At 45.7% G+C, this 27,462-nt stretch overlaps 1 protein-coding gene across 1 annotated transcript; it reads right to left on the minus strand.

The window, feature by feature from the left end:
* Positions 1 to 2,084: 2,084 nt before the first annotated feature.
* Positions 2,085 to 27,462, minus strand: LOC121602155 (oxidative stress-induced growth inhibitor 2-like). The gene is made up of 6 exons (XM_041930911.1): positions 27,157 to 27,462; positions 14,085 to 16,296; positions 9,962 to 10,167; positions 9,772 to 9,855; positions 5,809 to 6,461; positions 2,085 to 5,728 (listed from the first exon to the last, which is right to left on the minus strand). The coding sequence occupies exons 2-6, from the start codon at positions 14,155 to 14,157 to the stop codon at positions 4,651 to 4,653; spliced, it is 2,094 nt and encodes a 697-aa protein (XP_041786845.1). The 5' UTR covers positions 14,158 to 16,296; positions 27,157 to 27,462; the 3' UTR covers positions 2,085 to 4,650.

Raw genomic sequence — 27,462 nt, forward strand, 5'->3', positions numbered from 1 at the left:
TGTTTTTTCGATTTATTAATAATTTTACGGTCTTCTTTCGCCGTGGTATTTTGAGGACGTCTGGTTGACTTGCGCGTTTCGGTTGTCCAAGCGCGTTTTGGTTGTCTAAGCACGTTTCGGTTGTCCGAAGCGCGTTTGCCACAAAAGTGCGCGATCGTTCCATTATGAACTCGATCGTTTTGCGCTTAATGCCAGCAGCAGCCAGTCGCTTTATCATATGGTGCTGATAATCGGTACAATGTTTACCTCGACCCATTGTTATTAACATTGCTTGCTTGGACTGTCAAGAACGCGCTGGTTAAAAAGTTGGACACGGCTCATCCCGTGCTCAGCCTGCGTTCTGCTTCTACACGTGATGAATTACATCGTTGTAGAGCAGCGATAAAAGTGTATGGATAAAAACTATCTATGAGTAAGCGAGTGAGCGTCAACCCATTTAAATCGAGAACAGAATACTGCCGCGCTCATGAAACAAAACGCCCATTGAAAAGAACAACTGCGCGCAAGCTCAATGCACGCACAAAGTTTCCTATGCACACACCAGCTTCAACGCAGAGATGCACGCAGGCCTTTCAATGTCGTGCACTGGAGAAACACCTGTGAGGGAATGCCGAGTTCATTGCTATTGTGCGCGTTTCCATTTCGCACCGCTGTCGCACAATCATGAAACAGCACACCTGCGTTCTCGTCCGAAGAACATTCGCTGCTATCGATGCTAACTTTAGCGTTTATCCAAGTGTGAACGCACGCTGTTTCACATGATAACACACATAATCAGATTGTTTTGAACGCAATATGAAACCATGTCCAGCTACGTTTCTTCAGACAAAAACCCGCGCACTCACACACACACACACACACACACACACACACACACACATAAACCTGTCCAAACGGGTGCATGCTGCGTTGAAAACACTAGGGTCCTATCATTCTGTCCGATACTGTACATGCTACATATAGCTACAGTCAGCTGACTAGATTTGACCCAAAACATGATTGGATGAGATTGGATTGGATGATTGCCAAAAACCTTCTCATTGCATGCATCCCTGAGTTTATCAGGGTACTCATAATATGGCGATACTTTCCTGACTCTTTCTTAGTCGCAACTTAAGACAGCTTAAAGCAGTGCTGTAAAATGACATTGACTTTTTTATAAAAAAAATGTCGACTGAAGCAAACTGAATGTCAGCGTCACGTGCTCAACTGTGATGATCAGAGGTCAGACTCAAACAGTTGGTGTGGCCAATCACATGCTTGGTGACATTTGTTGTAACATCCAACTCTTGGTCCCTCACTTGGTCATGACATTTTCTCTCTATGATAATCACGACATTGTTGGAAAATTCTTGGCGAGTGGTTCCAAGCAACAAAATGAGCATGATTGCTCTCTCTGTGTGTTTTGATGATCTGTTGGGGGTAGAATGGTAAAACATTTGTGCAAAACAGCATGCTCATTTTGTTGCTTGGGACCACACGAACGCACGGCTTATCTCCCATGACTGGTTGCTCAAAATGTCACCAAGCGTGTGATGGTCGCAACAACTGTTCGACTCTTACCTCTGATCATCACAGTACAGCTCGTGACGTTGACATGATTTCGTGTCAGTCAGAATTTGTTTATGTTGATTATCACAATTGAGTATGTGACGCTGTCATGGATTTTGTTTCAGTCACAACTTTGTATGACATTGACAGTGCCAGTTTGCAGCACTGCAGACAACGACATCAACAGCGAAATCGAGGATGTATTATGCGTGGAATCTTGCTTGCGCTATGGGCTTCACCATCTATAGAAATCCACAAGACTTTGTATTTTTACCCAAAACATCCATTTGGCTTTAGTAATGTTCTGAATTACAAAACTGGCCAATGGGAGACCGTACGTATGGCAGCAAACCACGGTACTTTTCCATACGGCTACCAAATGCCAAGCAACATTCAAATGGAATCCATCACATGTAGCCTCCCAACTGCCTAGAAGCATCTCTCATGCCTTTGAAGAATAATATCAAAACAAACAGGGTTTCGGATATTTAAATTATATTTAAGTGGAAATCCACCATTAGCTGGAATGATTATTTGAGTATCTTTTTTTCTGTATTATATTTTCAACTTTCCATAAAAGAAGAGCAAAACGTAACAGCTTACGCTAAAGACGTAATGTTTTGATTCGCAACGTTTGATTTGCGGGGTGTTTGTTTCTTTGTTTTCCAACTGTTTTCCATAGTGTCGATTGCGCGTTGGTGAGTGCATGGCAAGGAGAGAGAATGTGGTATAATTTCTCACAAGGTATAAACTGTGGTATAAACTTCTCTCTACGATAAGAAAGGGTTATTGATGGCTAACAAAAACAAAACACTCTCCATTCTCCAAACTTTCCAACCAACACATGCACACACACAAACACGATTGACGACTATGATATCGTGATAATACAATTTAAGTAACAGTTTATATGTGCAACTTGTGAAACGATAGGTGCTTCGGTAGAGTAGATCAGTAAAAGTTTGTATGTTTGGGTGCATTGTAAATGTTGGCGTTTGGCTTTGAGTCTACCCTGTTTTGAATTGAATAAAAGACAATTTTAATATCACTCCTCCAACTGTAGATGTCGAAGCGGTTGAATAATCAATGAAAAAGAAATAGGGCAACGATTACACGACGGTGGAAAACGATTGGAAAGTACAACATATGCCGGGTTCGTTCGAGCGCATTGCCACAAAAGGCTCTCGTTCGCACCCGAACGTACTCGTAGACTAGTTCTAAAACGTACAAAGATCAGTCTCTAGGTTGTCGCCTCTTGCTACTAGGTTTGTTCATATAGGTTTCCTACTCGATCTCCACTAACGGCTCTTACACCTCATCCACCTGCAATCGGGTGTGCATTACCTAGGATGAACGTTATTACTTTAGAATTCGGTTACATTCCTAAGAAAACGGGTGTACAATAATTGCACAACAGGCAACCGCATGAGAGATATAAATTGAAGTTGGTTGGTTGGTTTGAATTTTCTTACACATTATTTCCAACATGCCGCCTACCTTTGCATACATCCACATCTGCACAAAATGTTACACACGTTGGTAATTACAGGTTGCGTCCGTTTACTACACTACCGAGGTACGTCGCCTGCAACGGTAGCAGGAAGTAAATGTATGTATATAGAACCGGGTATATGCTTACATCCCGCTTCCCTAATCTAACTGCCTGCCCTTGTGTTTCTGTCAAATCAACAGGAAAGTATGATGAGAGTCATCTCTAGCAACTGCAATCGGATGGTTGGATGGGACTCGCATCAAGCGGCCAAGGCAGGTTTAGGTTCCGCGCTAGTGTTCGGTTGCTACAAAAATGGGGTTTTACAACGATGGCAGTAGGACACTACGGACGAAATAAGGAGGCCCACCGCACTACACTCAACCGTGTTAAATGTAAAACAAAAGCATTTCGATCGCGTGTACCACCGATCCTGTCTCACTAGACCGGGTCGATGTGTAGTGTGTGCGAGCGTGGATTGCTTCCTGTGTTTTGGTGAAAAATAAATAATCTCTAACGCAAAATGCTCTACATAAGTAAAGCCGAAACTAAATCACAGACGGGCAATAAGTGTACTCCAAACCGAAGTGAAGCTTTGAAAGAGGCAAAGAAAAACTCTAGACCGAAGCTACCATTAAAGCGAAACACCGCGCAAGGCGGATATTGTGTCGGCCCTCCGGTCGACTCTAACAGTTTCGCCGTATCTCGTCGAGCCCGGCAGCTTAGTGCTATCCGTAGTAGAGTATTTGTGGGGCATACATTAAGCGCTGGGAATGTTATGGGGCATGCAAGGCGGATTTGTTGTGGGGGGTTTTTCCCTCTTCCCGGGTGCGAAAACGAAGTGCGTCTAGGTATGGATTGTAGGACATTGGGGGGAGAAAACGTTAAGTTTAAAATAATATAAACAATTTATCTACGTGAAAACTACTCTCTTCGACTGCCTCTTCCCCTAGTCGGGTTTGCTGCACCCGAAACGAGCTACAATCTTCCTTTGATTGATACAAACAAATTGAACTACACTTGCTGCCGTGCCGTACGACGGTGCAACAGCAGCCAACCCATCTTCAAATACTTTAACCGCTCCGTTAAACATGAGTATTAGCATTACGTGCGATTAGAACTTCGGTCGGTTAGATTAAAAAAAAAATTATATATACACACACACGATAAGCTACTAACAGCGGCAGCTTCAATTGACGTATTCGGTGAACTGATCATCCACGCCGTCCCAATCATCAATCAACGTGTTTAACGCTTCCCTACCCATCGTAGCTACCCGGGTTGTTATTCGTCCAACGAAAACCCTCATTCCCGTGTGGCAGAAGGTGACGCTGGTGCCGATATAATGATGATAATAACACAATTTATCGGTTAGCATTTTCTTCTTCTTCGTTTTTGTGCAGGATCAGCGTTCATCTCCCACGGCCACAATGGACGCATTTCGCCACGCACTGCAGACACGTTGCGGGAGCGAACCCATACCCATAACGATCGAAAAACCCACTCGCGAGGGGCCCGATTCGATCAGCGGGAGCCAAAAAAACACACACAAATTGAATGAAACCCACGTCCAGTCGTCGGGGTCGGTTCTAGCAGCTGCCCCGCGCCCATCAATCGTTTTCCGTGTGCTTGTGCAGGGCGGCGGTAATGCAGAGCGCACCGCCGGGTATGAAGCGCACAAAGTTGTCGCCCACCAGCGGTCCCATCGCGTACAGGCCGGGAAGGGCCGTGCGCAGTACCGCGTTCGTGTACTTATCCACCTCGATTGGATTGTTTTTGCAGTCGATCGGTTTGGTCGGATCTTCGCCGAGGCCCAGCCCCGAGGCGGCGCTTAGATTGGACGCCCCCAGCTGACAGTGACCGCCGCCCGCACTGAGCGCCGGTGCGTTGTAGTGCTGCTGCTGCTGCTTGTGATGTTGGTGGTGGCGCGGTTTATCGGTGAGGTTGATGTGTTTGCATTTGGCACACATGTGCTTCAGCCAGTACAGCTTCCGGCCGAGGCAGGAGGTCAGCAGCTGCTCGGTAAACGTCCACATCGTGAGCGGCTGGACCGGGGGCCGGCCGAAGCACCGGTCCGGAGCCACCTGGTCGTCCTCCGTTTCCGAGTCGGGACTGGCGTTGCCGTCCCCGCCCGCCGCCGGCTTCGTCAGCGTGGCGATGAAGCGAAGGTCGGGCCGGGACCCGATCAGTATCGCACAGTACGACACGTCCAGCACGCGCCGCTCGCCCGTCTTCAGGTGCTGGACGGTGACGCGGCCGGCCCCCGCCAGATCCACTAGCGTGTGCTCGGGCAGCGGGGTGTACAGGTCGTGCTTGCGGTTCGCGTCCTTCATCATCTTGTGCACCTCGTGGTACTCCGGGTACACGTTGCCCGGCAGCATCTTGTCCAGCCCGGCCGTCCGGTTGCGGTACACGTGCACCACCGGGATGCCGGACGAGCGGCAGATCGTGACGGCGTCGGCCGCACTCAGCCCCGCCCCCACGATCAGCACCGGCTTGAGCTGGGAGCGGCCCGGCTCGTCGTACTGCTCCAGCGCCCGCTCGAGATGGGGCAGCTCGTACTTCACCCACGGCATCTCCAGCCCCTCGCCCTTCACGCCGAGCCGGTTCGCCAGATCGGAGGCACCGTTTGCCAGGACGAGGTTTTGGCACACGATCGCGAACCGTTTGTTCGTCATTCGGTTGAATCTAATGGGTGGAGAGGGAAAGAAGCAAAAGGGGTTTAGTACAGCAAGTTCACGCTCAGGCCCTTGCCCGACAGGACTCACCCCGCTACGATCCACCGGCCGTGGCGGAAACGCTCCGGCAGCACCGTCTCGCACTTCCCGTCCAGCGGCACCACCGTCGTCACGATCGTTTCGTTCATGAAGTACCGCTCCAGCCCCATCTCCGCGACGTAGCTCGCGTAGTACTGGGCGACGCGCGAAATCAGTGCGCGCGTTTCCACCTCCTTCGACACCTGCCGCTTGAGCGAAAGGTTGCGGCGCGGGGGGCAAAGCAGCTGGACGTTCACCTTGCCGGTGCGCTCGTCCAGCATTGCCACCACGTTCCCACCGTCACCGTGCTGCTGCTGCCGCGTCATGCCATTATTTCCTGCCCCGCTCGTGTTGTTGTTACCGTCCGTGCCGCTGCGATGACATTTGCTACACTTGCTGCTGCTGCTTAAGGCCACTTTCTGTCCGGTGCGTTTGGCACGCTTCGTCAGCTCGCTGTTGCAGCGGGCGCAAACCGACGGCACCGGTTCGGACGTTACGGGTTCGTCACCGTCAGCCGCTGCCACCGGTGGATGGCGCGATTCCCAGTCCGCGAACGGTAAGCCGGGCAGTGACATCCAGGCGGCCAGCGACAGGGTGCGCAGGTTCGGATCCATCCGATGCCAGGAGCCGCCCGGCGGTCCGCGTCCTAGCACAAGATGGTCAATCTGTCAGAGGGAGAGAGGAAAAAAAACAAATCGAGAGAAACACGATTAGCTTCTGTTTGTTTACAGACACACACAGGTGGGCGAAATGAAATTGGAGATAAATTAAAGGTTCACGATTCAATCGGTGTTTGCGTAATGGCTACGCAGCAGAAACACTATTTGGCGCAAACGTGTGAGTGTACCCATTATTTGCTGAACACCATTTTTATGCACCGTTTGCACGAAATGAAAGATCCCCGCACGCTTGGTCCACCCCAGTGCCCGGTGGGGTGAGCGGCACGTGTTACTTACTAGCGCCTAATGAACAAAAAAAATAATACAATAACAGAACATCACACACACGCATAGAGAGACACAATTAATGTACTCTTAAAATTGCTTCGCGGATACAATTGTCACCAGCAGTGGCAGCAGTTGGTGGATTATTGCACGCGTGCAATCAAGCGGCACAGCACACAGGGTGGTTGTGTGCGGCTCCCGGTTCACTATCGATTCGCAGCGGCCCCCCGGCAGCGTTTGCATATCAAATCGAGCATAAACATTGTGCGGTGGCGCGTACAGCGTGATATGGGGGCACACGCTCAGCTCGGCGGCAAACTGTTACTTGCAAGCGTGGGAGGAAGCGAGACGAGCGAGATGCAGCGCCGCCAAAGCGAACGTGCCTTAACGTTTGTTTGTAATAAGGGCTGGGTAGGAAAAGCGCTACTGATGGCACCGATCTGTGCGCAGGAAATAAGGATGAGCTATTGTGTGTGTGCAGTGTGGAATATTGGCAGGGTTTGTTGTCAAAGTTGGTCAAATAATGTTTTCCCCCAAAATTGTATTTCAAGTGCTCGTAAGATTTACGTAGCTGTTGATACATTTGCCGGTAATCACGCTATGATATGTGTTTAAAGATGTTTTATTAATCAAAATCAATTGCTAATTAATTATATCTATCAAATTCCGTATAATATTGTGTTTTTTTTTTTCAATGTAGGAGAAACAGTCCAGAAAGGCCATACAGGGTTTTCCGAGTCAATTTCCAATGTGTACAACATGTTTCATTGATTGCGAGATGTTTTTCAACAGCTGACAAATATTGTATTTGGATGACAGTAATGGTTCTGTTCTTCCACATGATTTTCAACACATGTCAAACTGAGTTGAGTTTTTTGTGATTCGTTGAAAATCGTGTGTAAGAAATGAAATGTTTAAAAACTGTTGAAAAACATGTTGGCGGTGATGAATAATGATGTGCACATTCGAAAGTGACTTGAAAAATCTTGTATTGCTTGTTTTGAATTTTTTTTTGATACAGGGAAACAAAGGAAAACTAATAAAAAAACACTGTTCTATATTTTTTACCATTTTTTATATTCTAAGATATTTGACTAATTGGCTCAAAAAAAAAACCTCAAAAAAAATAGATCGAATTGAACGACTCAAATTAAAAATTTAACTAACTCGTTGCAAATCTTCTTCAAAGAGAGATGAAATAAAAGGGTAAAGGAAGTTGATAAAAATGTGTAGTGTGACCCACAGTAGGTTTAAGTACGATTTGAAAGTAGCAGTACGGTAAACTGCTTAGCTGACACAATTTAATTCCGGAAATCGTGCACGATCTTGTCGAACATTTTTCGGATAAAAAACTTTGCATCTTAGGGAAAATTATGTACATCTTACATCAAGTGCTTTGAACACACTGAATAAAATATCGAAATGTAAACAATATATAATATGATCATCATTTCATGAAACATCAAAGTTGTGCTTACACTTTCTGGGGCACCCTGTACAGCAGGTGTGTCAAACTCATTTTTTTCCGGTGGACTGCAACTTAAAGTCGCATATTGATGTAAAAGGTGTGCCAGTTCAAATATTTTCTGTTTTAATCATATCATCATACTGTCGCGAGCCGCATACTGAACCCTCAGGGGCATGGGTTTGACATACCTGCTTTACAGTGACCGGCAAGATAATGTGCCGACTATTTACAATTTAAGATTTTTGTTTTGTTTTTTCGTATTTTCTCTTAAAAACATTTTTTCTAATTATGGATGAATGTGCAGTGCCAAAAACAATTGACAAAAATGAAAAGTTAGAGAAAAACGAAAATTATTATTATTATTATTATTATTATTATTATTATTATTATTATTATTATTATTATTATTATTAATAATAATAATAATAATTCTTATTGTTATTAACTAACATATGATTCCCAATTAAACACAATTTGGAGCTAACATGCTCTAGAGAGCTGGTCTGAAACCTAGATTTGACCAGTTTCACAAATAAAAATAAAAAAACTTTTTGTTACCAGCTTTCGATAGCATAACTGATCATTTTAACAATACAGGGTTATTGACTATTTCCTATGGGAAGTGAACTTCATATGATGGAAAATGGACTCTGTGGTACCCTTTTGAGGCAGGCTCCAAGGAAATTCCTATTAGATGTGTTCATTTCACTTACGAAACAGTCAATAAAGTGTCCCACAGCTATGAGAACTACTGGAAAGCACTGTAACAAGAAAAAAAAACATCACATCTTTACGGCAGCAGCACAGCAAATGACTCACGAACCGTCCCAACATTATGTCGATGTTGTAAATTGCAAGTGCATTTTATTTCACGCAAAATCTTATCATCCAATCCAATCAAAAAATGATTCACCTCCACCGCCACTTGCGCTCCCACTATCGCACTTGCCCACTCTGCGCGGTGACAAACGCACACACATTCGGGAGGGGGACATTGTTTAATGTGCGCGACGACGTTTTATCACCGTACACAGCAAAAGCACAACTAACCGAGCAAATATTGAAATAGTGATTACAAATTTGGTGTCAGCTAGTGGCAAAACGTCATCAGCCTGTCAACACTCAACCGGGGGTGGAAAATCCCCCGCGTTGGTTTCGATTTCAATTACGCCACTGATAGCGAATGTGAGGGAAGGGGAGGAGCCTTTTATTTTTCCGCTACTCATCAGCACAACGGAGAAGAAAAAAAAAACAACACCACAATAGGTAAATATTTATCCACCTTTGCCGCCCTCCCGGGGATGGTCGATGCGTGACGATAAGGGAGAAATAGAAGCATCATCATCAACAACGACAAGCGCGAATTTATGATAGCAATCCTCGCACCGCGCCTCCATTCCAGCCCGTATCTAACGCAAAGCAACGCGCAACAATCGCAGTCATGTGCTGCAGCGATTATAGCGATAGAAAATCAATGCCCCCCTTTCGACTAGACCCAGAAAACCAGGACACACGCAGATAAGGCGCCGCTGTAACGTCACCGGTGGGAATTCGACTGCTTACCTCCTTCTCCGGATGGTGCCGGTACTCGACCATCGGGGGCAGATCCATGCCCAAATCGGCACACGGATGCTGCAAACTGTCCAGCTGGAAATGGGGGGAACAAAAATGGGAGAAGGACGCCAACGAGCGACGTTAGCAAATCATTAATCCACTCCAGCAAGTCCAGGCCAGACGCACGGTCGGTACTTACCAGCAGCGAGACGGGATTGGTGCTCCGTCCCTCCAGCCCGTCGGCCAGGCTGAACAGATCGTGCTCGACCAGGCTCTTCTGTGCGTCGTAGTAGTTCAGCCGTGCCCGCAGCAGCTCGTCCGGATGCTTCTGGGCCTTCTCCGGCGACCAGTAGGGCCAGTGGCCCGCCAGCATGTACGACAGTGATATACCGCTCGGCCCATTGCCTGTTTGGGAGAGACAGACAGAGAGAGAGAGAGAGAGAAGAAAGAGAAAATGTAAGAAACAGGATGAATGACTTTTGTTTTTGGTTTGTTTGCTATTGAATCGACATGAATATTCCACGGTTTTGTACCACACACTGGGCCCGTTCGGTGGCCGCTTGTTGCCAATGGGTAGCAATCCGGGCGCGAGCGCCGAACAATCAAACGCCCGCGGACAGGGTCGAAAGGTTGGCAATGCACTTCCCACATTCGCGACCAAGAGTCCCGATAACACACTGCCTTGGCCGGAGGGTGCTTGATTAATATTAATTACTGGCCTAACGGCGCTGACTGCGTCCGACTGCGTAACCGACCGATCGGGAGTCGAGTTCAGAGTGCCGGTCGGTAATTTATTGTTGGCAGCGCAGGCTCGCCATCTCCGACAAGATGTCCAGCTGTCCAAAGATCACTGTCAAGGTTTTGCAAATAGTGCCGGCTGTAATCTGTACATCATCAGCTGTGCGCGAACATTCTTGGACATTGGAGACCGGAACCGGCCGCATTTCATTATGCAATTCATGACTCTCCAAAACCCAAGCTTCTGCACGATCATCTGACGTCATGAGGTCATGCACTAACAGCTCGCAACAAAAAAAAAATGGATGCTCTTTTAATCCCGCCACAAGAGAAAGCGCGTAATCTTATCAACCGAACCACTTCTAACAAGGCCCGACATTGGGGTTTATGTGCGCTCGAACACGTCTACGCGACTATCAGATAACTGTGCGCGGGCGCGCGCGTGTTAGTCATCGCAGCAACAGAGATGTGCGCGCACACACACGTCAGGTTTGTGCGCACAGTTCAGCACAACGAGCCTCCCGCAAACACAGCTGATTGGTGGTTGGTGTACGGAAATAGACGCGCCGACGCGGCGATAAGACGCGGCGGTCCCCGCTGCGTTCCAATTGTGTCCGTCAGGCGCACGTTTTTGGTCGTGCGCAAGCGTTTGACAGGCGCACGCGAGCACATTTATCAGCGCGCACGGCGCACATATACATACCGGTGCGAGCCGGACGCGTTCGTCGAGTTGTCCTCTCGTGTTTGCGCCGACCGGGGTCGTGTTCTAGCAGGTAGCTACCAGGGGGACGCGCGCTTTATTTAGATCGTAACAGAGAACGGGATGCAGATTACTTGGCCTATTCGGACGCGTCTTGATGGCGTGGATGACACGCCGCTACCACATGATAGTGATAAACAGTTTTGCATACTATCTTGCCCACCACCGGCTCACGTGCTCAAGGTTGTCGCATGACGCATCACGCACACACGCAGTATCATGGGACATTTTAACACATCTGGAACGCAATAAGTGGGCACAGCGCAGAGGGGTGGTCCGCAGTTCCCACAATCGTTATATCGCTCCTCACCCATCCATCTCCTGTGCCGTTGCCGACAGCAAAATAAGAAACATGCTTCTTATCAGGATCGCGAATGAGTTTGCAAAATCAGTGGAACCAGTGCGAGAATCAGAGAAGTTCAGAACCAAGTACAACCCGACAGCGCTGATTACGGTATCCGCCTGATGGATGATCTAATTGGGTTTTGAGGTTCGACACAAAAACAGATTCCGGCACAATCTTATCGATCTCGCACCTGGCACCGTCTGCCGACCGATCTGGGCACGTTGCGACGCTAGTTCCTGGAACATTCAACCTAATGCACGTGCAAACTCTGAACAAACAATACAAAAATTAGTTCCTACAACCAGTGCTGCAAAATGTCACTGTCAATGTCATAACATCCAATATATGCTTCCCGCTCCTTATTCCTTCCCGCCAAACTCGTCATGGCCAGAATGACCCTTTCTTGCGCGCTCTTTCTGCCTTCAACGATTCGTATCTCCTATTCGACTTCAACGTCCCAGTTTCCCAATTCCGCTCCCGTCTTCGTGAATCCTCATCCCTTATGTTTCCCTAGATTATAAGAACACATTTGTAAAACCCTAGAGGCCAACAAATTATTAAATAAATAATAATAATAATAAATAATAATTGACATTTTTGCGACCATCGCTTGATCAGTCACTATGTCATGACTTTTTTTATTACTGTGATCAGTTCTGCAAAATGTCACTGACATAGTCATGACAAATTCTCGCTGAAACAAAATCATGTCAGCTCTAATGTGATGATCAGAGGCGAGACTCAAACAGTTGATGCGACCATCACATGCTTTGTGTCATTTTGTGCGACCAATTCTTGGTCAGTCACTTGGTCGGAACATTGTGTGTCGGTGATCATCACGATAGCCATGGGAGATGATATGCGGTGCTCGCGGAGTGGTTCCAAGAAGCATAATGAACCTATTTTCTCGCGCTGTTTGACCCGACAGACCAGGCAGAGCAAGAAAGCATGCTCATTTTGTGGCTTGGTACCACACGCCAAGTATATTCCAAGAATGGCGTGATTATCACCAACATAAAATGTCATGACCAAGTGAGTGACCACGAGTTTCGCGTTTGATTCAAGCACTCGCATGCCATGATGCATTTTCATCGAGTATCAGCAATGAGCATCAAGCCACCAAGGATATGTTCATTGTTTTCGTTGGTGAAATTCTCATGTTGCTCATAACATTTTGCAGCACTGGCTACAACACGTGAGGCGCTAAAATAGTTCCACCCTTAGAGCAGCAAGCAGATCTCACCCGAACGAAGGCAGAAGTAATACAAATGAGTGAATTTACTAAACATAGCGCGCTGAGCGATGTCTTTACTATCAACATACAACAATGCGGTGCGATAAGGCTAGCAGATTTATGGCCACTCAAAGTAACTGCACTGTGAGTGTGGGTGTTTGTGTGTGCAATAGGTTTAGCAGCGCTCAAATCTTGATACTGACGCCAATCCCATCCATTCCATTGAACCTTCCAGGTACTTCATGAGACTGGTGGGTGAGTTGTAGCAAGAAAAGGAAAAAAACCGTTTAACTATTTTATTGCGCAATTGCCCACTACACTTTGTACTACGGGCTCCGATTAAAGATCCCGATCGTCCTCTACCGGGAGCTGATTAGAAGTTACACTGTTTGGTAAAAAAAAAACCATAGTGCCGTATCGACCCCCTAGGGACTTTGTTGGGAGATCACAACATAGCACGATCGCTCCCCTCAACCACCTATTGGCCGCGGATGACATTCTTTGTGGTTTAAAAGTTGTGTGCTTTAAAGTCCAACAGGGTTCAGGGTTGCTTGTGGTTAAGGTTTCCCGAGAAGATTGTGCTCTTCTCCGTTCTTATCAGTCTAAAAAGTTTCCGCTTTAAACGATGTGTGGTTCCGCGTAGCGGGTAGATCAAGTGACATCCAGAGCGAAATTCCTACAACAACACGCAAAACCTTATCTTAGGTACATTGTTTTGAGTTGCTTCGTAATTATTTCAAACTCCAAATTACTTTTGAAAACTGTTATTAAATTGTCCAGCAATTTACGACACTATGAATAATTGAGCCGATAGCTACTTATCTTTCAACGCATTTTTACTTCGACTCTCTCCTTGCTAGTTCTTGCTTGCACAGTCACCTGCATAGTCCTCACAAACACGCACACAAAACCATTCGAGGGGCGGGAAATAATTAATGAGCCAATATTGATCGAACAGGACGTGATAAACGGGCCACAATTGTCTGTTCAATAGTAATCGGGGCCATAATGTACAGTGCGAACCCCATACAGACAAGCCGTTTGTCGTATTTCGTCACACTTGGTAATGGTCACGGTGGATCATCATATCGCAAGCTTCCGTACCGGTGATTTCCAACCGATCGTACACGCTCTCTGTCTCTCGATCGTTTCCGGCATGATCGGCGAGATAATTTGATATCCGGTCGTTTACGGTTTTACGACACTACACTCTTTTGCTCTACATACCGCCGTGCGCAACTTACCGATAATGACCACATCCTTGTAGATGGTGTCCTTGTGCAGTAGTAGATTTCCCTTGCTGTAGAGATCCTTCATTTTGTGATTTTGTGTGTATTTCACGGTCCACTAAAACGCGAACGTTACCACTGTTTATCGCTTTTACAGCAGAGCGTCACAGTTTGGTATTTTTCTACCGAACAATTTTTTTTTTTAGCCAACTTTGATACAAACCGAGACAACTCTCGACACACACACACGAACAGTGTTGCGGTACACACTTTCCAATTGGATTGCTTCGATCGAGCAAAGCACGTGCGTGCACGATTACTAATCACCGCGTGGTATCAAACAAAAAAAAAAACACGACTTCAGCCACGCGCAACCGCTCTACTGGCAGCTACTCCTCTACGACAGATCACAACCGCCACGGCAGCCACGAACTTCACGAGCTTACACTAATTGCACTCGAATTGTGGCAACTATTGCGCCAGCTAAACGGATCGCCTTAATACGGGCACCACTACTCACGGGCACAATAGCAACAAACGCCGGCAGCACGCCAAACCAAACAGGCACAATCGCGCTTCGCGCTTCTCGAACAATCTTCCGCCGAAACCGCACGTTCTGCCGGTGAAACGCGGTCTCGAAAAATGGCCCGATAAGTGTAGCTCTACACCCCTTTTGATCTGCCTCTGCCTGACTGCTTCTCGCTTTCACGTACCAAAAGGCCGCCCAAGTTCACTGTTGTCCACCACGCTGGATTGCACTCCCTGTTTTTTTGTTGCTCCCCTAACTCTCTATCACTGCTGTTGGTAATGCGCTCCCGAACAGTGCTGTGGCCCGGTCGCGAATGGCTGTGGAACCTCGTTTGTATCGCAAACTTTACCCGCAACGTTCTCGTTGCTCACTGGCGGCGAGCGAATGTTAACACACACAGAAAGTCCCTCTCCCAGCTGACGGGTGCGTGTCTGTAGCGCGTCTATGGTGTAGTCTGCTGTTGCGGACCGACTCGCGACCAAGCTCGTACTGATGGAGCAGTGCGCGCGGTTCGGTAATTTTATTCGCGATGTGTGCAACACCCTAGCCCTCCGCTGTGTCCGATGCGTAGGGCGTCGATGCTGTGTGTGTTGTGTTAGGCAGGGGGTGTTAGTGTTGGCTTTAATGCTTCGCCTTTCCCGCGATTTCATTCACAGCCGAGCGGAACACGACGGACTCGGATGGACAGTGGTGAGCGAAACACACGAAACAATTCTCTCTATCGCGCTGCCGATGCGGACCTACCCCGGGCCGATGCACGAGACGGTGGATGGATCTGCCCCGGGACGCAGTCGACGTCGACAGTTGGCTCCCCTGGTGGTTGGGTCGCACACTCTTGCGCTCTCGCTCTCTTTACCCGCGGAGGTTCGATGCTAATGTTTAGTAGCGTCACGCTACGCGCTCCATCGAGCAAAAGCGAAGGCGTCTTGCCGAAGGGCTCTCTCACGCTCTCACCCGTACAGCACAGCGTTCTCGAACGTATCCAAATCGTTGCCAGCAGTTTGGGGTGCGATGCTCTCGGGGCCTTCTCGGTGGTTCGGTTTACGATTTAGCGCGCCAAGTTGGTCGGTGTACGTACGCGAGACAGCAGCACATGTTCATCATCATCATCATCATCATCATCATCAGCGCCATCATCATCATCTTGGTCATCATTCTGTCTGCACTCCAAGGGAACACCAAATACGAGGCCGCAGGAAGGAGTAATGGCTTTAACCGCAGCGATTAATTAATATCATTACATTGTGCCGACACGGCCGTCGCGCATGTGTGTGTGTGTGTGAACATCTTGAGAACCAGACTGTGTTTGCGTTTTCATTCACGATTTAGCTTTCGGTAGTTTTGGCACACTTGACCAAAGAGTGTGTTCGGTGGTACTCAAGGAAACTTTGCTACGGAAGCCACCACCACGCTCATCATAGCATACGCGCTCGCCGGGCTAGAGAGCAAATTGCAGTGCACCTCGTTTGATGACGTACACGATGTCCTAATTCTTTTTTTTTCTGCCTGTTGGCTGCGTCAAAACTCGATTGCAGAGCGATATGTCAGTAAGGACATTGCAGGATTGGTAGTTGCACCTGCTATGACGTCATTAGCACGCACGGTGTCCCATCTGGAACTGGGTCGAGTTCGGGTGTTCGATCGTCCGATTATGCTCTAGTTTATCACTATCGGTTGGTTTTTTTCTGCCGCTCGGTTCTAAAACGAGAAATAAGAGCAAAGTTTTAATTAGTTGAGAGTGGCAGGAGCTGGATGTCGCTGCAGGACATTAGAAACAAAGGAAAATAATAGATAATCAGAGTTTTGCTCATTACATCTTGCCTTTCAACACTCATTTGGTTTTGATTGATTTGTTCATTTATTGCAATACACGGCAAGCAGATACTTTAGAGATCTGTAAACTTTTCAGATATACGATTTATGATTCCCAGCTTACAGCTGTAGATGAAAGAAAGGCTTATTTCTTGGAAGCAAGAACATTAAAACAAACAACGACATTGAAATTTAAGGTATACAAGCGTAAAACTCTGAACAGCTCTTAGCGCAAGGGTATTTTACATCTAGGGCGGACAATATATCATGTTACACAATGGAAGAGTAAGGTTCGTCCCAATTTCACTTATTTACGTCCCAAAGGTATTCTCCATTGGAAATTCCTGAATATCAATTTGCACTGAAAGATAATCGGAGAATCAAGGGTAACTCTAGAGGGCTCGGGCAACATCTAACAGCAGTTCCACAATATCTACTTGCAATTGAATCGAGAATCGAGCGTAACTCAAGAATGTTAGCAACACTTCTAACAGGACTTCCACAATATCTCGTTTCAAAGGCATTCTCTTCTACGAACGATAAGAATCTCCTACCAATATTGATCAAAAGTATGATAGCGGCGGTGTCCTAGCAATATTCTCAATTTGGGTTTTGTATGATATTGTATCAATTGCGAAAGATAATTATAAGCTACTATAATGTCTGCAGAATTCTAATTATTCCAAAATTGGCAATTGACAATTAACCTAGAAAAAATAGTAACAGGAAGACCTCGTTCAGATTCACAAATAAATTTGAGTTCTAGACAAATTTCAAGAAATATCCAGAACGAAAGAATTATCATAAATCCCCGCTTTTCAATAACAACTTCTTTAAACCGACGCTTATCAAACCTTGATATAAATTATCCAAGTGAAGTCTTAATATTAAATTGTTTATTTACGCTCCGAAAACGTTGCCTCCTCTTACACAAGCTAATACACTTGTAAATTAGCATCTCCCAATGAAACCCCACAGGGCGAAATGCATGGTAACTGCCCTGCTACTAAACATGATTCAGTTTTGTTTTAACCCCGTGGCACGATCCAATCAATTAACACGATGTTGTGTATCGAGCTCACCATCACCTCCTTTGGCAGGGTGGAAGAGAAAAAAAACAAAAAGAAACTCACTAAAATCATAAGATCCGCAGTCACGTCACGATGATCGTCCTCTTTTTTCTTTTGCTTTCGATGGTTGCATCGAACGATGCCAATACCAGTTCATTGCCTTCTAGTGATCGCTTGTCATGTGTATGTGTTGTGTGTGTGTTTGTGCGATGCAACGGGTTTGTGTGCGACCGTTACTACCGATGCTGTGTTACGTTTGTGCCAGTTCTAGGGCAGGGCGGGTGGGTCGTGAGAGCGCTATAAATGGATGGCAGATACCGTTTGCATTTCTAATGGGCGGCAGATGACGGCACTCGCTAAACTGCAACTCATTGCAGTTGAGATTCGCTGGCACACACACGTTCTTGATCATTTATATTATCTAAAAAGATCCCTGGTAAAAATGGCGGTTACACTACATTTTCGTATTTGTCCTCACTGTTCCGAAACTAGTCTACTCGATCGATGTTTATTGAGGGTGTAGCACAAATTAATCATTTACAGTGGACGCCAAGACAAAGCAAACATCAATCAAGTATCGACGGACGTGGACGATTAGTAATAGCCGGTGGAAGCGTCCAAACGAAAGTAAACGAGCCAGTAACGACGAAGACCCCCACCGGTGACGGTCAGTGAAAGTAATCGTAACATTGTACTACCGTCGACCAATACCGATTACGGGTGGTCTAATAGTATGATGACTAAAATAAAGCATCCATTGGAACTCATCAGCACTAATGCATGATGGACATTCTTGGTGTGAGATACCAACCGGAAAGGCCCAATTTATCGACGTCCACATCTGTGGTAATGCCAGTCAGCCAGTTTGATAACCTGGCATAACCTCGATGTTTAGTAATTTGGTGTGTACTTTGTTATTTTCCTTCAATTTACCCTCCACTTTGCTCTTAACATGGAACATAAAATGCCGTAAAGTATAGGACAATACAAACGCCTTCAACACTTCACCACTGTTTACTGACTTTCTTTTATGGAAGTATTCTGAGTCAAGCACACCATCTAGTGTAATTATTCCGATCCATTGAAATGTTTTTTTCATGTTTTTATTTTTGTTCCAGTGCACGGTTAGAATCCGCTAACGAAACAATCTCTAGGTCGAGGTCATTCTTCCCCATCTCTGCCTCTGCAATCTCGTCCCAAAAATTGGTCGACCTTTGAAAAGAATTCTTGCAAAAGCGTGGTCGTCGTTATGTGCCAAAAACCCGTGGTTTGGTGTTGCCAATAGCAGATTGTGGTTATCGCACTGCAAAGCGGGAGGCCCCCCCATAGAGTGGTCAAAGCTTTGCGGCCAGTACCGGGCAACTGGTTTTTGGGTGCACCTTCAATTAATCTCCCAGACGCGGGCACTTCCTAATCTTTCCAGTTCCAGGGGGGCGATTGTTGTAGACTTGGTTAGACGATGAAGTTGGATGTGTTTGTATGTCTTTTTTTTAATACCCACTATCAAATCAACAGTGAGTTAGCAACAAACGAATGCACAAAGATTTGGAGTACATTTCCTATTCCCAGGTTCTTCTAGATTTTTGAGTTTTGTTTTCTTTTTTTTTTGGTTTAGTTCCAATTCCTAGCAAGCTTGTTTTATCTTATCTGAGCCGTTTCTTCATAAAATTTAGGGTGTCAAGATTAGATATTCGCTGTGTTTCTTATTGATTGGGAAGACAATGCTAGCATTTTTTTATTGGTGAAATAAACTGGAACAGATTTAGTGATACGCAATATCCTTCTGCTATCTATAATCTGCCTTTCCATTGAAAATATTATTTTCACCAAGCCATCACTATGATTACACCACTCTTTATATCTTTCACAGATATTAATTTATTCAAGGCACATGAAAATGTCCATAATATGAGTGGTAGCATCGAACTATTTGATCGTTCTCTTTCTTGGGTTTGGATTGGGGTTTAATAGTAAGCGTAAACGGGGTTTCAAAAGTTATCACAACGAGACAAGCATTAAGAGAAATAGCATATACAACGATATTATTCTCAAATCATTAGGAGTCAACTTAAGATCTTGCGCTTTCTAATAGTTGATATTTAACGCGTTCGAGGTCTCGTTTTACAAATGAAAATCTGCCATTGTACTATCATCAACTCGTAAGCAGCGTAAGCAGAATCATTCAGTAATCACTAACAATTTTTCTACTGTTCTTAATGTCTTCTACACATCCCAGGTTTACCCCCTACAAAGATGATAAGCAGCATGATCGTGCAATTAAAGTTGTTTACCATTCTGTTAACGGTTAACGGTTCAGTGTTATGTTATCAGGAATAAATTTGACGGGTAAAAAATCGCAAACGTTCTCATTGATACGCTCACAAAATCCCCAAATTCAGTAACTACCTCCTACATCCAGATGCGTTCCTAGAATGCTCGCAGGAAATTTTAGCCTATTTTGAAGTGATTCTTTCCATTGAAACATAGCTTTCCTGTTGGTTTAACATACAACAGCAAAAGCAATGGTACAACAATCAATAATGGTCTAATGATTGTTTAGAATCTGCAATCACGCTGCAAAATTTCTCAAACTTCAAGTTGTTCGCTGCCAAACGCACGGTGCCATGGAAAAACACAAAACAATTCCACCAGCGCATGACGAAAATTGGAGCTAATGTTTCACCGTTCAGCGAAATTCCCGGTTGATCTTGCCAAGAACAATATTGACTGCTCCCTCCCGTCATCCTTATCAGTGTAGGGCGGGCGCGCGAGGATGCTCATTTTCTGGAAAGTACCATTGCTCATCCCGCCCGGGGCACACTTGAGCGATTTCGTAACGCCAAACAGGAACAAAAATGTTTGACTATCAAAACACATCCGTGCGCTTCGTTCGTGCACTGTGTGTTGCAATACACAACACCACCACGATAATGGTGTTTCGATTTTGCACGTTGAACTCGTCTTCAAATGCTGCCGATACCGTGGGGGGGGGGGGGGCTAGACTCTCGCCTGCAAAGCGACCCAAATTGCATCCGCCGCTGCGTTCGGGGTGCATTATTCGTGCTTGACCTACACACATTAGTGGCCAATTTCGTGGCAGCCACAACTGCTACAACACAAGCACAAGCACAACATCACTATCGTATTCTGAGTGCACGCAATTTCCCCCCTCTTTCCCCAGGCGTATGGGGGCGACCGCCCTCACACTTGCATCGCGCATCATTGCACATTAAAAACGTTTATTCTGCTTTTATCTGCAGGGAGAGAAACAGAAAAAAAGCCTATGGGGCACACTGTACATGCCCGCGCGGTCGTACTTCTTGGCAGCATCAGCAACGGTGCAGTGCCCTGTACGACTCGGCTTTTTTTTTGTTTCTATTTCGCCCTTGAAATCAATTCTTCTTTGCTAGCCGCTTGCTAGTTCCCCTTCTTACTCCATCAGCTTGTTTAGCACTGCCATAAATCTTCGTTTGCAAACAGGGCAATTTATCAAACAACCGCAAGGAGAAGAGCGAAACAATCGAACGGTGCAAAAATACCCGCCCCACGTAGCGCACGGTGCAGCTCTAATGTGTTCCTCTAGTTGTTCTCCCACCCGGTCCCAGCCCATCCACGCGCGCACAACCATTCGGAAACACGAAAGATTTAATAGCCGATATCGCAAACTAGCGACTGTTTATCAACGTGGCGGGCAAATGGCGGGTGCGCCAGAATCGGCAAAATGACAATTGATCGCTTGGCCGCTGTGGAGAAGGTTGCAGTCCTCCCCCATCTCCACCATGCCCCTTCCGGCCCCTTTTGATGGTGCAACAGTGCAATAGTCAATGCACTAATAATGGCTAGAACGTGACTAAACACGTCCCAACCCGCTCCCCTCCATTCTTCAATGGCGTGACTAATGGGCGTCCCAGATGGAAATGCCCGTACGATTGTACGTAGCGAGCGACGGGTAGGTTAGGGGAGGAGGTGGTAGCAGAAAAAATCAGAATGTGATTAAAATTGTTTCACTAAACAAAATGACAGCTGCTTTTGCCCTTGGCCCTTAGAACGTGGCAAGGGCGAGGTATGAAGAAAACACAAAAACACTCAGGCTCAGAAGGTTTTCAAGGGTGATTTGAACAATGTGCTAGATTTTTGTGTGCACTAGTTGAAGTACGGACGTCCGTTTGGGTTGTACAATAAATACTCTTTGTTTTTATTCGTCGTTTTTTTTGTACACAAAACTATCTCTTTTAATCAATAAACTTAAATTGTTTACCTACACAGGCCTATACAATATGAGGTTAAACCTAATTTAGCTTAATACTAATAAGCTTCAGTTTAATGCTAATGTCAGATTGAATGATGATGAGTTTTTAACTTTAAGCGCAAAGTACTGAACAACTTCAGATCACGCTTAAACATCTTTTTCAAGTTTCCTAATACACCGATATCAATTCTTTAACATGGTCTTTATTGTATCAACAATACACTACTATGCTCTTCTCTTGACCTTAGCAAATCTACTGAAGCTACCCGTTGCATCGTTACCTGATACTGGGACCGCTACTCATCTTCTATTTGGCGTAAACGTCCTACGAGGACATGCCGGCCCTATACAGGCTTTCAAAACTTTATTAATGCCACGTAGCCGGATAGTCAAGCCTTTACTACGGGGGGACGGTCCATTCCGGGTTTAAACCCATTACGGGAGTGATATTGAGTCGTTCGAGTTGACGAATGTACCACGGGACCGCTACTCATATTTGGTGTAAAAATTCGAAACAAAAGTGAGAGTGAGTGAGTGAGTTGAGTGAGAGATAAGAGTTTGGTAATAACTAACCTAACCTTCCGAATAGTTCTTTATCTGGGCCAGTAACTAAACTGTACTCTATGCCTAGGATTTTTTTTTTTTTGGTTAATAAAATGTCCTTCAAATAGAAAAACAGTGCTGTAGAGTCACACAAGAGCTATCGACTTCACACTATAAACGCGGTGCTGATGACGTAGAATGCATTATTTAACAAATAATAAGCAGCAAATTCGGCATTTTAATAATGGGAAAATGTATTGATGTTATTATTAGAACAAAAAATTATTAGGGATGACGATTTTGATTGTGTTTATTAATTTTTCAACACATTCGCAATTTAATTGATCAAATGACATTATACACACATGAACAAAAAGGTCGTAATGCAACAAAGCATGTTGTCAATTAAAAATAACATGACGTGTTTTCGAAGATATTTAAAAACACATTACTAACATTGATTGTGCCCAAGCTTGCAAATATGCCCGTCACACAAAGAAAACATAAGAAATAATCGAAAGCAATGTATTCAAGAATTCCTACAAGGAAATGAACAATGCTGCTTATTATGTCTCGAGACAACTGACCTCAAGGACGAGACCGTCTAATGTCAGCATTCACTTCTAAACCTTACCCTCCTCTCTCTCACTCTCTCTTTCCTTCTGTACTCGAAATGGCAAGCAGCAAATCTAGGCGCGAGAAGCCCATAACTGTGTAGCAGTTGTGTATTTAATTAGTTTCCTCGTTTCCCGGTGTTCCGGAGCTGTTTACGATTTTAGCATACGAGCAACTGTTTTACGATTTTAATTGGAAAGCCTACTGCACCCTGGCCCACCGATCACCCTTTCGCCTTGCACATAAACACAACCACATTGGAGTCGATCTAATCGTCGGGCGGACAAAGGAGCACTCTTGCTCGCTGCTGGCACATCCATCGTTTGAAGCCGACGCCCTGTCCGCGGCCCCTTGCGATCATATCCAATACACTACACCAAACAGAAGCGCACGCTGCTGTATCCTGCCATCTTGCATCGCATCATCATCGCACGAATCAAGAGCACTTGTGCACCCGCTTTACGTCATACGCGCACTGGGCTCGACCTCAAATGTCTAGCACTTCGCTCAAGTATTTCGCACATGTTTTGCGGAGCGCCGGGTTGTTGCTAGACGTGTGGATGGGTGAAGATGATTCAACCGGCAGACGGCAAGGACACAGAAGAGCATAGACCGGGGACCATGGTTCGTTCAGCTCGCGTTTGGTTTGGATGATGATACAGGTCTGTGGATGATGACAGGCAAATAAACGCAACACTATGGGGCCCGTGTGGTGCCGGCCAATAATAGCGAACATTAGTTTGGATCTTTTATTCGGTGGTATGGAAAGATGGTTCACACTGGCCGGTTTAGTCCGCAGAAAAAGGAAGATGTCGGAAGCAACAAAACACAATGATTTAAGACAAAAACAGGTGTAGAGTGGAGATTTAATTTATATCTCTCATAAGCTTGAATATCTATTGCCTATTCCCACAAAAACCTTCATCTTCAAGAATTTACATTTAGAGACCGGGAACGACTTTACTTGGTAGGCTACAACAAGGGATCTACTTCTTTGCTGGCTGCAACGGAATTATTAGTTAAGACATTTAGCTGAAATTGAACTATCCCCACGATTTACTATATCCTTCTATACCGTCACCAATATGTCACCTAATGCTCATTGAGCGACCAAAACTATCACCATCAAATATGATGAGTCAATGCTTACGAAACGCCGTCTTTAAATTTGGATAAACAAAGTTCCGACCCAAAACACATTTACATGATTCCCACCGTAAGCTGCGAAACGGGTTCGATTTGCATGCAAATCAGCCGCACAGCGTCCAATCTCCATATTAGGGCCCGACTTTAAGCACATCATCATTATCATCATCGCCATCATCGTGCATTCACCGACCACGTGCTTGCCAAATCACGTTTTTCTCCATTCTCGTCCCGTACTGCCAGGGCTCAAAGCCTGTCTGTTCCCTTCTCCGGCCCCTTTCGGGAAGATAACTCAGCGGAGAAAAAAAACCTTCCCGTTCATTCTATGCAACCGGTTTATGATGCCATGGTAAGAAGGTGGTAGAAATACAATTTTACTACATGAAAACCGCACATAAAACACAAAAAAAGACTCACGGTGTGACCCAATCGGAACCAGAGCTTCTGCAGAGGAAGCCCAAGACCGAGCGAGATTTGAAGTTAGATTATCGGATATGTCTGTGCCGGAGATAAAGCCGAGCGGAATGGATGATGTCCAAACGAGGAGATATCGGAGGATATTTCGTGAAGGGGGACCACAACAAAAAACTTTCGCCGATCGAATTATTCAAATTAAACTTGCCCGGGTCGGTGGGGCAGATTCGCCGTGAGCAGAAAGTTGGAGAAACACAAACCCTTAAAACCTGCTTTCGGATCTTCTGGTGCAAGAAGGGACCGGGAAACGGGTTTTCGCTCCATTCCAGTGTGCTTCCCCTTCCTCTTGGGGACCCCGCCCAAAGACATCCGACGAAACTCTTCACAGATTGGGGCATAGATTCCGCCGAGTCATGGTAGCGCTAGCATGACCGCGAATACTTGTGGAGTGAAGTTTTTGCAGCAAGTGAAACAGACCTTGGTCGGCCCCGGCTTTGGCGAGGGAGCAAGTAAGTACCCAAACCTGACCGAACGTCACCCACCCCAGGCGGGAGATCCCCATCCACGCGGTCAAAGGAATATGCCTTCTCATCGTTTTGTTGCCGCTAACCGACGATGGAATTGGTCAAGTGGTGGGGCCGCTGGGGTAGACGTGAAGGTGAACCGGTTGAAATCATGGAGGGTTTTGATGGAGGCTTTTGCCGGCTGAGAATAACCAGGTACGGAATTACCAGGTGAAGGAAAAAAAACGCCGGGACCGGTTTTTGATGAGTGAGTGAGACTTTTTTTTGCATATCTCCTCTCAAGGTAGTTTATGCCGGTGCACAGGCATATGATTATTATTCAACTGTACTTCTTCTTTTTATCGATCTCCAATGACCGATTTGTTCAGGAGGTGGTCCAGGTCGTGACTAGAGTGGGGTGAACACGTTTCGAGGAAGACGTTTCTTCTTATTCCTCTTCCAGACGATCAATAATAATCGATTCAATATGGACATGATGGTTGTTATATATTACCACCGTGGGTTTGATGAATGATACCGAGCGAGGTAAGTTATGTCGGTACGTTTCCTATCGATAAGTTTTATTAGCTGACATTAGAAACGCTGGTCGAATCAATGACCTACGATCTCTCTCTCTCTCAAGGTATTCTACATCTTTTCAAAGAATAACCAAGGGACAGGTCCTATGGAGTAGTCATCAACTCGTTCGACTTAAAAACGTGCCCGTCGTGAGTTCAAGTCTAGAATAGACCATCTCTCGTAGCAAGGAATAACTATCCGGCTGCTTAGTACTGAATAAGTCTCGAAAGCCTGAATAGGCCGGTATGTCCACATAGGATGTTACGCCACGTAGAAGCAGAGCTTAGGATAATAGCGCTATTGGAGCAATAATAGGAAACAAAGTATTAATTAGTCTTCAAATCATTTGGCAATTTAATAAATAACAACAAGGTTATTTGTACCAATTTTCTAATGTACCCCCAATGTCTTCAAGATTATAAAGACAATATCTAAGACAGTCAGACAGAAAGACAATATAAAGATCAATATCTAATAATACTCATTGTCTGTCTACCAAGGTTGGGTACAATAACCCATGAGGACAAATATTGTTTGTCCTTCAACACACTTTATCTCGCAAAAGTACCATCGCCTACTTCAGATCTCATTCAAAATGACTACTCACTGACCACTAAGAGTTGTCGCAATAATGATAACCCAAGCCAACAATAAAGAGCGATCTAATTTCCTTGTGACCGACAAAAATCACCTCTACAGAATGTTCAGAACACATCCTAAAACCTTGTCCCACCATGCGGACGAGTGTGGTGGCGCTAAAAGTGATGGTACGTGAGTCATAGCAGCTCTTCTTGCCCCTACTTGTCTACCACCATACGCGTTCAAAAATAAACTCAACATGACGAAAAAACTGAACACACAAGCGCGGAGCGTAGTCTCGTGCCGTTCACACTTGTTGAATTTCCAGAAATACTTTCGCTCCCGAGGACAACAAGCGAACCGGCTTCTACAACACCTATCAACGGCTCGGGAAAGGATGATACTGGGGGTACGTGATTGGGATTGCTGCGTGTTCCCGCTAGATGCGCAAGATGAAGATATCTGTGTGCGGTTATGGTGCAGAAAAAGAGAGAGAGAGAGAGAGAGAGAGAGAGAGAGAGAGAGAGAGCGCGTGCGGGGGATACTGTCACTTTACTTCGAATACTAGGGAAGATGGTTCATAATGTTGACCACCCGTGTCCCGTGTCGTGTGTTGATAAACAGGTCCCCAACGCCGGTTTGTCTCGCAAGGTAAAGCGGTTTACTCTTGGGGGTCTTGAGGTAAGTCACCCTCACCGCAAGCGAAGAACGCAGAACAGAACATCGTGTCGGACACACTAGTAGCCGACGTATGGCACGTATTCACTCTAGCGCTACCCCTCTAGGGAAAGTGAGAAAACATACCCGTCTGCCGGGGGAAAAGTGCGCCGAGTGGAAAGCAAAAACTGCCGCGCCTGTTCACCGCCTTCCTTTATGGCTGTTGCTATTTAAAAATATTTTCAAAAACACTGTGCAGACCTCAGCACTCTTTGTGGACAACCTTTTGGGGCGACCTTTTCGTGGATGGAGCGTGTAGGTTGTTTCTTAAACGGTGCAGAGTCGGCTGTTTCATGGATTGTGTTTTTTTTAATGCACACCAGTTACTCACATTGGGTGTCAGCTTGTATTAGAGTTTCTTCGAACTGCGAAGAATTAATGATACACACTGCATGGCACTGATCTTATATTAATACTTAATGTCTTTAACACCTCCAACTTCCTGAACGGAAGTGGTCACGACTCACGTGTTGAAATTATCGATACATTAATTGTCTGAAGCAAAACACAACACCAGCTATCACTCTTCTCTGCGTTCCACTGGCTCAACACAAACAAAATGAAATACAATTTTCGCTTCCGAGCGCGACTACCGTTCTGCTGACACACTGCACTTACTACAGCCAAACGTCTGCCG

The sequence above is a fragment of the Anopheles merus genome, unplaced genomic scaffold (assembly GCF_017562075.2).
Source record: "Anopheles merus strain MAF unplaced genomic scaffold, AmerM5.1 LNR4000323, whole genome shotgun sequence".
Classification (NCBI taxonomy): domain Eukaryota; kingdom Metazoa; phylum Arthropoda; class Insecta; order Diptera; family Culicidae; genus Anopheles; species Anopheles merus.

Excerpts from the sequence above, each read along its gene's own strand:
- LOC121602155 (XM_041930911.1), bottom strand. The coding sequence starts at position 14,157 with ATGAAGGATCTCTACAGCAAGGGAAATCTACTACTGCACAAGGACACC. Across the intron at positions 10,168-14,084 it reads CAAGGATGTGGTCATTATCG|GCAATGGGCCGAGCGGTATA; the intron begins GTAAGTTGCGCA and ends TCTCCCAAACAG. Across the intron at positions 6,462-9,771 it reads GGCACCATCCGGAGAAGGAG|ATTGACCATCTTGTGCTAGG; the intron begins GTAAGCAGTCGA and ends TCCCTCTGACAG.